General features: G+C 42.6%; 1 protein-coding gene across 13 annotated transcripts in view; it reads right to left on the bottom strand.

Moving 5' to 3' along the window:
* The window catches only part of LOC114853948 (receptor-type tyrosine-protein phosphatase mu-like), a 71,386-nt gene that overhangs the window by 40,720 nt on the left and 15,121 nt on the right, over positions 1 to 15,545 (bottom strand). For all 13 annotated transcript variants that reach the window (XM_029147880.2, XM_055507684.1, XM_055507686.1 and 10 more), the window contains exons 2-7: positions 15,156 to 15,272; positions 3,478 to 3,645; positions 3,127 to 3,236; positions 2,008 to 2,086; positions 1,491 to 1,606; positions 1,092 to 1,266 (exon numbers count right to left, since the gene is read on the bottom strand). In XM_029147880.2, coding sequence (XP_029003713.1) covers positions 1,092 to 1,266; positions 1,491 to 1,606; positions 2,008 to 2,086; positions 3,127 to 3,236; positions 3,478 to 3,645; positions 15,156 to 15,272 — 765 coding nt within the window. The remainder of the gene's footprint in view (positions 1 to 1,091; positions 1,267 to 1,490; positions 1,607 to 2,007; positions 2,087 to 3,126; positions 3,237 to 3,477; positions 3,646 to 15,155; positions 15,273 to 15,545) is intronic.

Raw genomic sequence — 15,545 nt, 5'->3', positions numbered from 1 at the left:
TGTGTGTTGGATCATGCGACACACAAACACCGCCTCACCTGTCTCCATGCGTGTGTTTGCAGAGAGATCTGACAGGCTATCGACCCATCTGTGTGTGTGTCAGACCTTTATCCCAGATCGATGTTCTCATTTCTGAATGATACCAGATGCTCTAATCGCTTTACTCTTCACACTTGCTACCGGTGCTGGACAAAGCTGGTTCCAGACCCAGTAAAGGTCTACTTTATCATATTGCCCGCTATCATATTGCCCAGTGATGCTACAGAAAAGGACTACGGACTTGTTATGAAGAAGCAGTCCTAAAGGAAACCATCCAATCCCTGTGGAGAAAGCACTGATGACACATTAACAGTATTTCTTCATGTACTGCAGTACAGACAGTACTGTGTTAACAGAAACACTTTCCTGGTTATTCTCCAAACACATCATTATGATGGAAAAGGAAAACACCTGGAATTTTCCCTGAAGGTCCAGAGATGAAAGCCATGTTCCTGCGAAGCCCCATCTCGCTGCACCACGGTTCGTTTAATGAGTTGTCATTAACACAAGAGGAACCTGGCTGTGTTAGCGGCTGAGCTAGCGCTAATGTTCTGACAAACTGGAGTCAGAAGGAAACCCCTTCTCGGGACAAAACGCAGCTGATTCTGCTTTTTAACAGCAAACTGACTTTTTAATGAGGCTCTCCTTTAACACTCACAGATACTCGAGCTGCAGTAATGAGCATAGGAGCTTTATTAAAACTCTTCCTTCTTTGACGACAAAGATTAAAGAAAAAGTCTGACAAACTGCAGCTTTGATGTGAAGGTAAGCGAGTCCAGTGTCGTTTGCCGGAGTCGAACTGTGTCTCCATCAGCACCTGATCCCTCATGTTGAGTTCAGTTATATCACAAATCGGATTGGAACCACATAATAATATTTAAGCAGGTTTTCCTGATTCTAATCGAAATAAAACCTAAATTAAATTTAAAATCTTGTTGAATTCATCCACCAAGCTGTAAAAGGATCCACAATGTTATGTTACTAAGATAATTTAAATCTGAAACAACAGAATAAAACAACTAAAATAGAGCTGATCAGGTAATCAGACTCACGTTTCACTGTGAGGTCAGCATAGGAGGACACGCTCACACCGTGCTCTGATTGGGCCATGCAGCGATACCGTCCCGTGTCACCTTTAGTCGTGTTTTCCACATCAAAACTTGCTACGTAGCGCCGTTGGTTTACAGGTTTGGTTTCCCTGACAACCGCCTGGCGTCCGCCCATCCCCTGATGACCACAAAACACATCATTAAAACTAGATTAATAAATGGGAAACAAGTGAAAGACAAGAGATAAATAGTAAGTAAAAAGATCCTCTAAGTGAAGATGTGCTTTTTTGTTTATTTATACTATAATGTGATTAATTATACACAAACTCAGAGTTTATGGATTAAAAACACAATAAACAATGAAAGGGCAAGTATCAATCCAGGGAGAATCTGAGGTATCACCTGCAGGTAGAGCAGCAGGTTGCTCTGCGGGCGTCCATTCACGGTACACTGAAACGTGGCTGTCTGTCTGGCGTTCACCTCCACACCCTTAATGTGTAGGAAGTGAGGCGTGCCCACTACCGACACAGAGATCAAAGGTCAGATCTGATCTGACACATCCGGCAGATGTTATACATCAGAAAAACAGCAAAACAACATCAAAACCACATTTGTTCAGACAAGCAGGTAGATAAACAGTAAGATGGATCAAAGTCCATGCTAATCAATTTATTTTTAATGAGATCCCCTGTCTCCACACACACACACACACACACACACACACACACACACACACACACACACACACACACACACACACACACACACACACACACACACACAGACCTTGATTCTGCAATGCCAAATCAACTTTTAACATCATTAGACAATCAGGCAGCCCAACCTCGTTAACCAATTAGAAGCTTGTTGTACAAAAAAGGGCGGGGCCTTGCATGTGTTTGTGTGTATGTCCACTCACTGCACTCATGTCCTTGCAGTGTGATGTCCTTGATGGCCAGAAGTCCTCTCTGTCCAGTGCTGACTGCCTCAAACACCACCTGTCACACAGGTACTGTACTAGTAAGTACTGAGACAGCAGTGGTAGCAGTAACAGTAGCAGCAAGGAACAGGTGGGTCAGTGGTCCACCTGAGATTTGGCTTTATCTCCAGGTCAGCTGAAGCAGACTGACACCAATTCAGCCCAAGCAGCAAGACCGTAGATCTACTCCAGCAACGGAGCAGAGCACAGTGTTTAAACCACCTGGATCCTAATGAGGTGTCAGCACTGTAGCCGGGAGGAAGTTCTCATCCTGCCGATGTGACACGCACACAACCTGAGAAAGTCAAGTCAACAATAGTCTGTACTGTATGTGTACATTCCACAGTCTTATCACCAAGGAAGCCAGTGGTGCAGACTTCCTGTTGGTGCCTACAAAGAGGAAGCCTTCATGCAGCATCCTCCCTTTCTTTCTCCTTTCTGCTACCTCTATTCTCCTTATTCACTTGTTAACTCTGTCTCTCTAACGAGGCAAGGCTGCTGTCGCCATGGTGACGCTACTAATTAGTGATGCCTGCTGTGATTTAGCTGTAAATTCAGCCTGTTCACAGTGTATGTGTTTATGATTAGCCGTATTGTTGAGAATCAGCGTCTCTTCTTTAGAAGCAGCCTCCACCTTTGAAAAGAAGAGGACAAATCGACCGCTGGAACCTGCACAAACATTTGTCCTCATCCTACTGTTGACTCAGAGGCAGAAATGTCTCAATACTGAAGTAAAACAGCACTGCTCTTAAATCTGCAGTATTTTGGACAGAATTTGATTCTTTGACCCGTTTTTCTGATCTTTCTTCCACTTGACGATGCAGCAGAATCTGAGCCACCACATGCTCTTGGTTCTGGTCTGATGCAGGTGCTGACTCAAGGAAAGTTCTGTTTTGGCACCAGCCGGCTCCCATGGCGGGCAAAACCCACTTCCTACTGCTGATGTTGACTGACTGTGTGTGTGATCAACCAATTAGATGCAGCCTCATACGGCTTCAAATCCACATAACAGAGATTCATTAAAGATCAACCATATCAGAGATCACGAGTGTGCATCACCTGGTAGTAATTTGGCCAGAAGGTGGACACAGCAAGCTCCACCTCTTTCCATGTGTGGTAGGCGGGGCCTGACGAGTTAAAGACTGGGATTCCCAGAGGATTGTTGTTCTCTGCAGAAAACACAAGCAACTGTGAACACATGGAGCCTTGGAGCAGCAGCACCCAACCCTGCTCTGTGTGTTACTGTGGTGTGGTGTGGTAGTACCACAGCATATGTTTGTAGTACTGCAGTAGTGTATAAATTTAGATTTTAAACATCTGTGCATGTTAATGTTGTACAGTGTAACTTGGAGGAGTGCTGTATTGCTTTGCAGTACTTTGATCTAGAATAGTGTAGCACAGCATTTTTACCTTTGATGTAGACATTAAGCGTGGCGGGTGCGGCGCCCTCGCGGCCTCCTGCCTGATAGAACCTGAAGCTGACACAGTGTGTGTCGTTCTCTTTGAGCGGCAGCAGCAGCAGCTGAGCGCGCTGGCCTCCGTAATGGCCCGAAGTGTTAACAAACAGGAAGGGAGAACCTGCAGACAGGAAGTAACCCCTCGTTAATTTCACAAAAGTAAAATACAATTATTTACAACTGAATATTTAGCAGGCAGCACTGAAATATGCATAAATAAAATAAATAGTCAAATAAAAGCTAATGTGGCAAAGACACCAATAAAAAGATAAACGCATCATGATCCTAAAAAAAACATGACTGACATTAATTTAGTTTCGACATTAATTTCAATTTTATTTATATAGCGTTGAAATCACAACATAGTTATCTCAAGGCACTTTAAAAGGCAAGGTTCAAGACCTTACACAACTAAATCCAACAAATCCCACATACAGCAAGCCTTTCATTGTAATTATTACAGATTGACATTTATTTTGAATAAGCTGTAGGCTTTTTAAGGAGCTGTTAGGACATCCTATGAGTAAGCAGTTACAGTAGTCCAGCCTAGAGGTAACAAATGCATGGATCAGTTTCTCTCCATCTCTCTGAGAGAGGATGCTTCTGATTTTAGCTATATTTCTAAGGTGAAAGTAGGCGGTTCTAGAGATTTGTTGATGTAAAAGAGAGATCCTGGTCAAAGATGATACCAAGGTTCCTCATAATCGGAAGCTAGTGTTACAGTCTGTCATCTAGGGTGGCTATCTGAACCAACAGTTTCTCTAGGCCCAAGGAAAAAACCTTGGTTTATCTGAATTTAGTTGAAGGACGATTTGGGACATCCAGGATTTTATGTCTTTTAAACAACTTTGAATTTTGACTAGTTGATCTGGTATATATCAGATATATATAGTGGAGTATCATCTACAGAGCAATGAACATTTATAGAATGCTTCCTAATAATCTCACCTAGAAGAGACTTATATAGGCTGAACAGTATTGGACCAAGCACAGAACCCTGTGGCACTCCATAGCTAATCCTTGCGCATGTAGAGTATTTGTTGTCAACATGAACAAACTGGAATCTGTTTAACAAATAGGATTTAAACCATCCCAGTGCTGTTTCTTTAATTCCAATGCTATGTTCTAGTCTCTGTAATAGAATTTTATGATTAATTGTATCAAATACAGCACTGAGATCTAACAGGACAAGGACAGAGAAGTAGTGACTCTGACCAGAGCTGAACATCTACATGAATGTTAAAGTCTCCCACTACAATGACTTTATCAGGGCTAAGAACTAAGTCAGATAAGGATTCGGAGACCTCAGTTAAGAACTCTTAATATGGAGCAGGAAGACAGTAAACAATACAAAACACAACTGACTTCTGGGTTTTAGAGTCTGGGTGAGAATTAATCAATCAAATGAGTTATAACTATGTTTAGATTTAGGAGTAATTAATAAATCTCAGTTATAAATTGCTGCTACTCCTCCACCTCCACCTGTAATTCTACAGAGGCAGCCGGTAAAAGTGTCTACCCCCACCGTGTTTGGGTTTCAAATATGCCGCGTCAGTGCCGGGTTTGTACTGCGGGAGGAGTGTGTTACGTCCTTCTGGCCTGTAGGTGGCGATTGACTCCCACTTTTGGTCCTAAAACACCGTAGTTGCTTACGTCATATAGCCTCTTGTAGAACTACTAATGATCAGGTCTTGGGTGGCCTAGTGGTTAACGTGCATGGCCACAACGTTTTTTTATTGTCCGGGGTTCGAGTCTGAGTGGAAGCAGTTTTTTTATTTTAATTATTGGAAAAACAGCGTCTCATCATCATCATGTGATCACGAGATGACAACGTTGTATTACTTAGTGCATGTATCGCCAAGACCATGAACCGCTGGTCGCGTTATAGTATGAAGTTATGAACGTAAGTAAATTATGGCAAATTATGGCAGTTCAAAACCGAAAATAAGAAGCTGAACGGTGCGCCCTCCCGCGTGCAGCGTTCGATTTATGGCAGACAAGCTACTGTAACCCTGATTTCTCGCTGTTGGTACGGGCAATTTTCTTTACGTGGAATGCTTCTTTAATGCACCACACGGCAAGACAGTACGGCACATGTACACTTTTGTCTTTACGCCGCTCTTATCCAACGCGCGTCATCTTTTTCCTGTCCCCCGTCAACAAGGACAGGTAGGAACTAATGTTGATGACAAATAAAATCACAGTAGCTGAAATGTCACGTTTCCCAAACATAAAATAAAAAAAATAAAAAGGAATACTAACTAAGGTTACACTACTACAATTTAAAAAAGTGAATAAGGATGATCTAGACCAGAGGTCTGCCACCGGTAACACCCACGTTTTAAATAAAAAAAAAAAACACTGGGAGCCGCGGAGGGCGGCAATATTATATTATTTGAGAACATTCAACATTTGTTTTTTAATCCAAAGAAGACATAAAAGTCGGGGCTCAGAGATCTAACCGATGATAAAACATTGTCAAGGCATCGACAAGGACAGCTAACTCGCTTTTCCCTGCTTCAAACAGCTGTTTTAACTGAGAGCAACCCGTGCGGCATCACCGGTCAATCTGTAAACGTATTAATTTTTTTGTAAATAAAAATAATGTTTGCCCTGTTCAAACCTGCATGGGGAATAAAAAAGATTCTGATTCTGAAAGCGGCTGAGCAACTTCGTAGGAACACATTTCATATGGTACAGGTGAAAGGGAGACTAACAACCCAACGCAGCCGAGGCTGTAGCAGCAGAGAAACGCAGATCTTTGTCCTGCGTTTTGATGCGTGTTCCCCCTCCCCCCAGTGTCACCGCTCTGGGACGTGGATGGCCACGCCCACTTTCATTCACCAGACGGACATGAAAGAGGGAATAACGAAATAAACAGCTAGTTAACTTCGTAGGAACATGGCTGTAGCTCTGCAATGACTTAATGTGGTACAGGTGAAAGGAGTAATAACGAAATAAACAGCTGGTTAACTTCGTAGGAACACCTTGTAGTAGGAACTGGTATATTTAGAAAACCCAGTAGTCCTAGTGTTAAGGTGTGTGAACTGGGGAGGAGACGGCAACAGCGACTGAAGAGCGACTGAATAGAGTTGATGTCTTCCCCGCTGACAGGCGCATTCATTTGATAATGCACGTACCTTGGCTGACAGTTCAGTTGAAAAACACACTGAATCTTTACAAACCGTCCCTGAATAACATCTATGAACTGCAGTTTCTTCCTTGATTATCCATGATTATTATGAAAGAAGCGCAAATCTTCGTCAGTCCAAATTGTGCAATTAATACTGTGTTTACAATAAAGGTAATAAATAATAATATTAGTATTTTCATTTTAAAATGCACTGCATATTTTAGACGAATGTCGAAGTGCTACAAATAACTTAGATCAAAAAGCTACGATAAATACATGTGTTTATTTTTGCAGAGTAAACGTATGTAGAACAAACTACTTGCTGCATTAATGAGTCTTAGACCTGCAGCTGATCACGCCGCCCGATGCTGCCCTGTCTCCCACAGAGCTTTGTCCCGGAGCTGAAGTATTTCTCACCTGCTGATCGAGTAGTAGCAACACATTAGCATGTCTATGCGGCTCTACGGGGGAGGGGAGGGATGAGAAGTTTGCCTTTGCGACTGTGAGCAAACATGAGACAAGCAAAAGCTTGGTCGAACTCAGATTCAAGTCATCTGAGTACGAAACACATCACATTTCATTCGATCTCGTGTTCCATTGAGCGGCAGTCGGGAGCTCTCTGCTAAGACTGCTGCCCCGCGACCCATCCACGGATGAGCTTCGATTAAAAATTAAAAGCAGATGTTTTTTGTTTTTCGTTTTTCTCTAAACGAAAAAACAGCTTTAAATTCAAGTTCGTTTGTTTTTGTTAAAAATATTTTTGTTCGGTTTATTGGTTTGTAATGCGGTGCTTTTATTCAGGATAGATGGACGGATGTGAAATCAAAGTTTTGAAACATACACGGGCCGAATAAGTCACATCAGCCACTCATTCAGTTACAATGACACGCACAGTCAAAACAAATTCTCGCTACATTTAGTGCACCACTGCCCCGTTCCTCTCGTAGCCCGCATTTGCACATCCATACATTTGCGTATTGGTCACTCTCTGTCTGGACACATGACTCCGAAACACGTCACGTGTTTGTGTAAGAGATTGATGTCTCCACCAAATTATATGCAGAGGTAACGAGAGAACGACTTTGTGTGTTTTCCGTTTGTCTCTAAACAATAAAAACATATTACCTCCAATTCCGTGTCTTTTTGTAAAAAACAAATATTTTTGCCTGTTTTATTGGTTTGTAAGGCGGTGATTTGATTAAAATCCGTTTGCAGCTCAACGAAAGAGAAACAAAAACGCAGGTGAAAGTGGCTGGATGGACGGATGGGAAATGAAAATGTTGAAACGTACACGGGTCGAATAAGTGATCTCAGCCTCAGTTACAATGACACGCACAGTCAAAACAAGTCAAACTGCAGTTCTGCAGACACAGAGTGAACGCGTAGGAACAAACATGTTGCTGTAATGCGTCGCTGTAGATCTGCTGATTTCTGGCGTCCTGTCAAAATTACTATCGACAACTGCTGTAAAACAAATTCCTATGATTATTACGGTGATTTACGTAAAATCTACGACTATTGGAAAACATTCATTAACAAGTCGTGGAAGTTTAAAACCTAAATAAGCGGCTGTAGTCGCAGATGGACTGCGCTCTACGTCTTTACTTGCGCATTCAAATTATATTAATTAAACTGCGACGCATAATCATGGTATTATGTGAAGTCAATGTGTTGTATCGGATGTTAGAGCGGTGGGTGTGTACATATTTTTAAGAGATGCCTTCTATTTAAAGACACGAATAAGCTGAGGAGAATAAAAACAAGAACGTGTTGCTGCTGTGGCGCTGCCTGTTTTAAACCACACAGAACGATTATAACTTTGCAGTGAACAGAAAACAGCTAAGCCATCAACAAGTTGGTGCCCTTCACACTCCCCATGTTTTAGCACACAACAGATACTTAATAGTAAAAACTTAATAGTAAAATAGGTCTGGTGTAATATATGTGTGTTACAGGTAGAAATGAACAGTCGGACCTCAGTTACGCTGTAGTGCTTTGGAGGCTTCTAATCAACGCTGCGCCACCTGGTGGTTAAAACAAGACTAGCGTCCTGATTTTTTCCAGCCGGCTGCAGGATTAAAAATCTTTAGTCAGCGACGCACTCGCTGCACCGTGGCGACGCGGCGGTACTGCAGTAAAAACCCTAGTCACTTTGAACCGCTGCCACTGTAGGAACATGATGGTTGTGAGTAATTGGAGTCGACGCAATTAAACTACCATATTCAGGTTAGCCAGGTTTCAGTAAGACAGAACAGATCTACTGTATGTGATGGTCACTTATGGACACCTGGAGAGGCGTGATTGGGAGGAACAGCCTCCCTGATCTAAATCTGAATGGTGTTATACAATTGGAGGCACAGTCTGGCCATAACAAATACCATGTTTGAACATAAGGTTGTCCCTCAGTGCACGTGGCACCAGGATACCCTAGGCCGGCGGTCGTATCATCTGGCCTTCGGCTATATGTTTTGGACACTCTGGTGAAGAGAGGGGCTGCACTGTCAACTGATCCTAACTGGGGGTAAGTAGGATTTGCTGGCAGGAACAGGGGCTGGAACAACTTGGCAGGCCCAAACGTATCATGAGGGTCTGTTGGTAACGTTTGGCTGAACCCTCTGTCAGAAGGATTTTGCACTCACACCTCCAGGAGAGTTTCAACCAGATTCCGAGGGGGGGTTGGAGACATTGAGTCAGTGCGCTGCCTCCATTGTCAATGCGGCCATTTGGAGCTGTGAAAGTCTTTGGTGCCTGGAAATCCCCGAACCTGATGGTGGACCTCTATGTGCAACAAGAATTAATATTAGCGACATTAATTATTTACTGACCAAGAAGCCACGTATCTGGTACCGGTTTCAAGTCTTTTCCCAACCATGCTGTTTGTTAAAATGAATGGATAATGCGTTAAACCAGGCACCTTGACACGTCTGGCATGGCTCTGTTCAGGGTCAACTGGCATATACCCCACCGTTCTGCAGCTCCCTCTGAATAGTGTGGTCAGCAACTGGATGTGGCTGGCTGCAGCGCTTTCAGTGTGTCACACTCCAAGAACAGATGCCGCTAATTGATCCTCGACCAGATCCTCTAACAGAATCTCTAAGAGTCTCAAGAGTTTTGCACAGTTTTGAGCATGTTTTTATATCCTCTCATCTAATTGCAGACACGTATCTGTATTAATTGTTTATCAATTTTCTCCTATATGATTAATGAATGTCACATGATTAACAGTTTCCCAGTTTCACCTCTATTTGCTTTTGTTACTTCCAGTGATGATGAAAGATAACAGTGTTATCACAGATGGAACTGCAGACATTTGATTGGACAATAATCAATAGATGATTACAATGTTGAGGTGGTTATTGAGTAAGTTAATTAGTTAGTTAGTTGGTGACTTAGTTCACTGATCACATGAACCATCAGTAGAGGAGTGTCAAATCTGTCTCTGATGTTTTTTGGTCAAGAATTTTCAGCTTCAACCTCCGGACTTGTGTAAAAGAAAAAAATGTGTTTATCTTCCATGAAGATTAATTTAATCTGAGAGGAGGATTTTATTTGATTTCATTTCCAGGTTACTAGTGTGTGTCAGCAGAGTGTGTGTTTTAATGTGTGTCAGCAGATCAATGGTCCTTGAGGAGAATCGATTAGAAAAACAAGAGTTTTAATCATCGCAGGAAGGAGACGGATGAGAGAGGACGAGCGAGGACAATACACTGATGAGTCTACTGACACATGCTGCATTTGGAAATATGAACATGCCTGTTTTGTTACTGATTAACGTTTGTTTCATGTCTCATAGTGAACTTTGACGTGATGCACACATCAATTCATCATTTAAACTGTTTATCAGCTAAATGTGAATATTCAAGGTTTAAATGTGAATGTTTCTTTATTTCCATCCATCCATCTTCATCCGCTTGGTCTGCCTTAATCTGATTATCACTATACTTTTATTAATTTTATTGTGAGGCCTTCACCTGATGCAGCTGTTTACACACCACAATCATGTCCTCTAGCATCACAGCAGAATCGGAACTAATAAATAATAAATTTCTCAGTTTGCACACAAGTTGAATCAGGTCGTTGGTAGTTATAAAAATGTTACATTTGCCCTGAAAAAAAGAGCAGAATGAAAACAATACAGATCATTATTACTTCTCATGTTCTAATCCTGTTTCTCTTCAGGAAATAAGACATAATACATATAACGTGTGACTGTTGTTAGGTTTTGTTTGTGGTTCACTTCACTGTGGGACTGGTGTTTTCTACATAAATCTTTTAGAGCTGTGTTTTTGTATTCACTCATGTTTCAACCATATCAAACTTTGAGACAACTCCTGTGCTGATATGGTTCTTCATAAGTAAACTAAATTAATCCCTTTTTGTTGTTTGTTTGTTTCAGGTTCATTTTACATCCAGACTTAACAAAAGCCTATTTAAACTAAATACACAGAAATGTATTTGGTTAAACATTTAACTGAGCTGCAAAGCTTATTACAGTCTCATTATACTTCTTTGTCATTTTTTAAAAATCATGTGTTGTTTTGGTACTCGTGGCTTTAGTAGCAACAATATTAAAATTAAACTTTAAACCAGGTTTGTTAATGGATTTAAAAGCAGCACACGGACTCAGAGACGTGAAGAGAGATGAAGATAAAAAACAGACAAACAATCTGCAGCTTTTCACGCACAGATGTCATTCGTGTCTTGGCGTTTCTCTCCCTTGTTAACCTCCCACCCCTCTCTCACCTGTCGGCCAATCACAGCCAACCCCTGGCATCTGTAAACCAATCAGGTTGGAGCCAGATCGCACAGAGAGGGAGGTAATTACCAGAGTTTATTGAGACGTGAGGAGAAGCAGCTGTGGCGCATTGAAAGGATTTACACAAAAACACACGGAGGAAGCTTATATGTTTCCTGCACTTAGGACTCTGCACTGATTTCTGGATGTTGACACTAATTCTTCTTCAGCAGCAGCTTTAAAGACGCAGTTTCTCAAATGCACTGTAAACCATATTAACCATAATATGCAGTATAAATACTGCATCAAATACTACATTGGTACAAAACCAGTGGACACCAGTCAATCCTGTAGTAAAAAAGAACTAAAAGGTAACCTGGTTGTCAGTCAGCAGCAGGTGGTTAACAGTTAGCAGTTGGCATTCTGGTCAAATGTCCAAGCTTAGATACTGATCCGATACAGAGATCATGTAGATTTAAAATTCAATTGTATCATAATCACCGTGCTAAGCTAGGCTAAAATTTTCCTCTACTCTCATTTATTGATAAGCTTAGGATTTCTTTCACATTAAATCTTTGTGATAAGGTAGGCTAACATTTCCCTCTACGTCCAATCATTGTACTAAAGTAATAAATTTCCTCTACTTCCAATTATTGTGCTAAAATTGGTTAACAGTAGATATCCAGTTGAAGCGTCTAGCTGTGTAAACAAAATGTAGCATTCAGATAAACCAGCCAGCCAATAGGGACACAGTGTGTCAGTGTGACCTCTGCGCTGATTGGCTGGATTTGGGTTGTGGTCGCTTGGAGTTGTTTAGCCCCCACATGAGGCATTAATTGGTTGTGGCAGAAGGCTGATATTTGCTTCATTCTGGCCGACCTCACACACATTTACGTATCCAGAGTCATGTTCAAAGGCTGCTGAATCTCTTGCCGGCACGCTGATAAACCATTTAGCACACTAATTAACCCAGACACACACACACATACACAGTTCACTATTAAATATCTGCCAACAAAGTAACTCTCGCTCTCTATCTATCCACCATGTGTCTCACCCTCTCTCACCTTTAAACACTGTTTACCTGTTGGCTCGACTACAGCTGTGTTTAAAGCCACAGTGTGTGTTTTTAGCAGTTTGTTTTGGAAAGTGGCTTTGACCTCCAGGTCTCTTTGACACAGAAAGCCATTGTAGGAGTTATCACACAACAGACAGAGTGTGTGTGTGTGTGTGTGTGTGTGTGTGTGTGTGTGTGTGTGTGTGTGTGTTGAGTATATATTTGCCTCAGAGCTTCCCTGTGTGTGTTTACTGTGCACAGCTGGCAGTGAGCTGATAACAGCCCTATTAGAAATATTAATACACCCTGAACTCCACAGAGAGAGAGAGACACACACACACACACACACACACACACACACACACACACACACACACACACACTGAAATACACAAACACACCAAAGGCATGTGGGTGTGTGTTCCCTTTGGTCATCCCTGATTGGAGCAAATCAATTAAAAATCCAACACCCTGGCGTTTCATTGGTAGACAGACCAATTTACCAGAGGCCGAAAAAACTGAAACGTACAAATGTGAAGAAACACAAATGCAAAACCACCTGACATGCCTGCATTCAGAGGTACACAAATTAATACTGGGCAGAACCACAGCAGAACCATTGTTTCAATAGAAAGATAGATTGTGTACTCTGCTAGATCTGTATCATTGGGGCATAATTTCCCAGAATTCATTGTAATGCCTATTACAATAGCAGCAACAAACCTCTAATCATGCAAACAGGTGAAAGTAATCAGCATTTAAACAACAGTGATCAGACCATGAGACCAGAACCTGGGCTGCTGGACAGGACTGGGTTAAAAAAGTCAGTAAGTCAGAGAAGAAGCCAGGAAAATATTCTGTGTGTGTGTGTATATGTGTGTGTGTGTGTGTGTGTGTGTGTGTGTGTGTGTGTGTGTGTGTGTGTGTGTGTGTGTGTGTGTGTGTGTGTGTGTGTGTGTGTGTGAAGCTGTAAAGGGTATTAGAGAAGATTACTGTTGTTCACACTGACAGCTGAGAGCGAGCGGGTGCTACGCGGTTCAGATTAGATTGAACTTGTACCATTTATAAGAACATTAAATGGAGCCTGCAATCACTGGTCAATCGATGCCGGCTGCAGCTCGGTGTGTGGCTTAGCTCTCTCAGAGCAGGAACGTGTTCAGAACCACCACTTAAAAAATACTGATTTTAAAATGAACTGACTGATCCACGGTCTAAAGCCAATGAGCATGAGAACATGTCAATTTTAAAATGACCACCGTGTACGGCAAAAAACTCTGATAGACATTCTGTTTTGTCACAGCTTTAAGGAAAAACCTGTTTAGGATTCTCACTGATACTGTACATGTGTGACGCCTTAGAGTGGACGGGTCCAGTCCATCTCCTTCTTCTGCCACAGAGATAAACCTTAGAAATTAAAACCTCGCAGAACCTCACAATAAAAAGCAGTTCAAAAAACAGCATAACAACCTCGCCAATTTGTTTCATGTTGTCTACTAGAGATTTTCTAACTGTGATGAGCCTCCCCAGGGGGCAGGGGGAGTAGGAGGGGGTGGGGCGTTTTAGAGGTGAGAAAAATTATGCTGCAGGTGTTTTTCTGCAGCAGTGGATGTGACACACAGATTCTGGATCTAAAACCAATAAACAGTACAACCAGTAGCACCGACCCGGTTAGAACTAATATGTGAGTCACTGTTTGCAGTGGATGTGAAAATTTAAACCAAATCAGCCGTGACAAAATCGATATCAGCCCATTAACTCTATCTGGTGAGTAAATTTCTGCAAAGCAGACGAAGCATAGACAAAGCCTGCAGAACTCAATTCACTAAACCCGTATTTTCAGGTTTTCTTTAATTGTAATGTGAAAACCTGATAATGAGTCAGTGCTGTTCTTCAAGCTGGAGGTGCGTTTCCATGAAGGAGGGAGGCGAGGAGGTTGAGGAGTAAAGAGGAGTAGAGTATTTGCTTCTCTCATTTGCCGCCTCTCCTCCTCCTCCTGTAAATCAGAGTGAACAGGACAGTAACCACCTCTTCTCCCGTCTCTCCTCCCTGTCCTCCCTCGCCTCCTCCTCGGTGTAAATCACAGTGAACAGGACAGTAACCACCTCTTCTCCCGTCTCTCCTCCCTGTCCTCCCTCGCCTCCTCCTCGGTGTAAATCACAGTGAACAGGACAGTAACCACCTCCTCTCGGCGTGTCCTCGCTCAGCCTGTCTCTCACCTGATTGGCTCTGTGATTTAGGAGTGCTGCATTCTCATTCGTCAGCGGCTTAACCTCTGTGAGCATGTGACAAACGACACACTGGCGCTCCTTATCGCTCCGCTTCATTGTGAACTCCCGCTGTCTGTCCATAACTCAGGGAAGAAACCGTGGCAGGTCAATAGCAGATAACACAAAGGCTGCGGCAGCTTCTCTCTGCTGCTGCCTTCAGCTACAATGAAACCAAGGAGCTGCATCAATGCATTACACGAATAATTCAATAGTTCATTACTAGAACTGCCTTCACATTAAACCCAGCAGCTGAAAAGGAAGTAGAGCACTGCTCTAATCCACCGTGTGGTCTAGAGGCACACGATCCTGTTATGGCCACAAACAGGATTCACCCACTCCTGCAGCAGTTTCAGCGTACCCACGGAGGTTCCCTGAGGAACACCCCAATAAGTAACATGCAGTCTTTCCTAATCCTAGACATTCAGACAGGTGAACAGACCTGCAGGGATCCGGGGGCTGCTTCCAGGACGACCTCTGGTGTCCCCCTGCTCCCAGTCGAAGTCATCATCTTTGGACTGGACCAGAGTGCAGTCTGGAGACTGACTGGACAGGCAGGCTGAAACACAAAAAGCCAGACAGTGTTGGTCTAATTTCAATGCAGAGACTGTAAATCAGCATTACAAGATGTAGCGGGCAAAGTTAGTTTCAAGTGCAAAACTGGTTTCCACATGATCTTAACACAATGTGGGGGAGGGGCTGGAGTCTGGCTTAAAGCTTCGTCGTTGGATCTTCTGCTCTCTTGTTCATGACATGAAAGAAATCAGTAACGATATAATGGTCGTTGGGTGAGACAGGCATGCACAATACCGTGCGCGCGCGCACACACACA

The sequence above is a fragment of the Betta splendens genome, chromosome 4 (assembly GCF_900634795.4).
Source record: "Betta splendens chromosome 4, fBetSpl5.4, whole genome shotgun sequence".
Classification (NCBI taxonomy): domain Eukaryota; kingdom Metazoa; phylum Chordata; class Actinopteri; order Anabantiformes; family Osphronemidae; genus Betta; species Betta splendens.
Note: the sequence above shows the minus strand (reverse complement) of the source record. Positions and strands in the feature narration are given on the sequence as shown.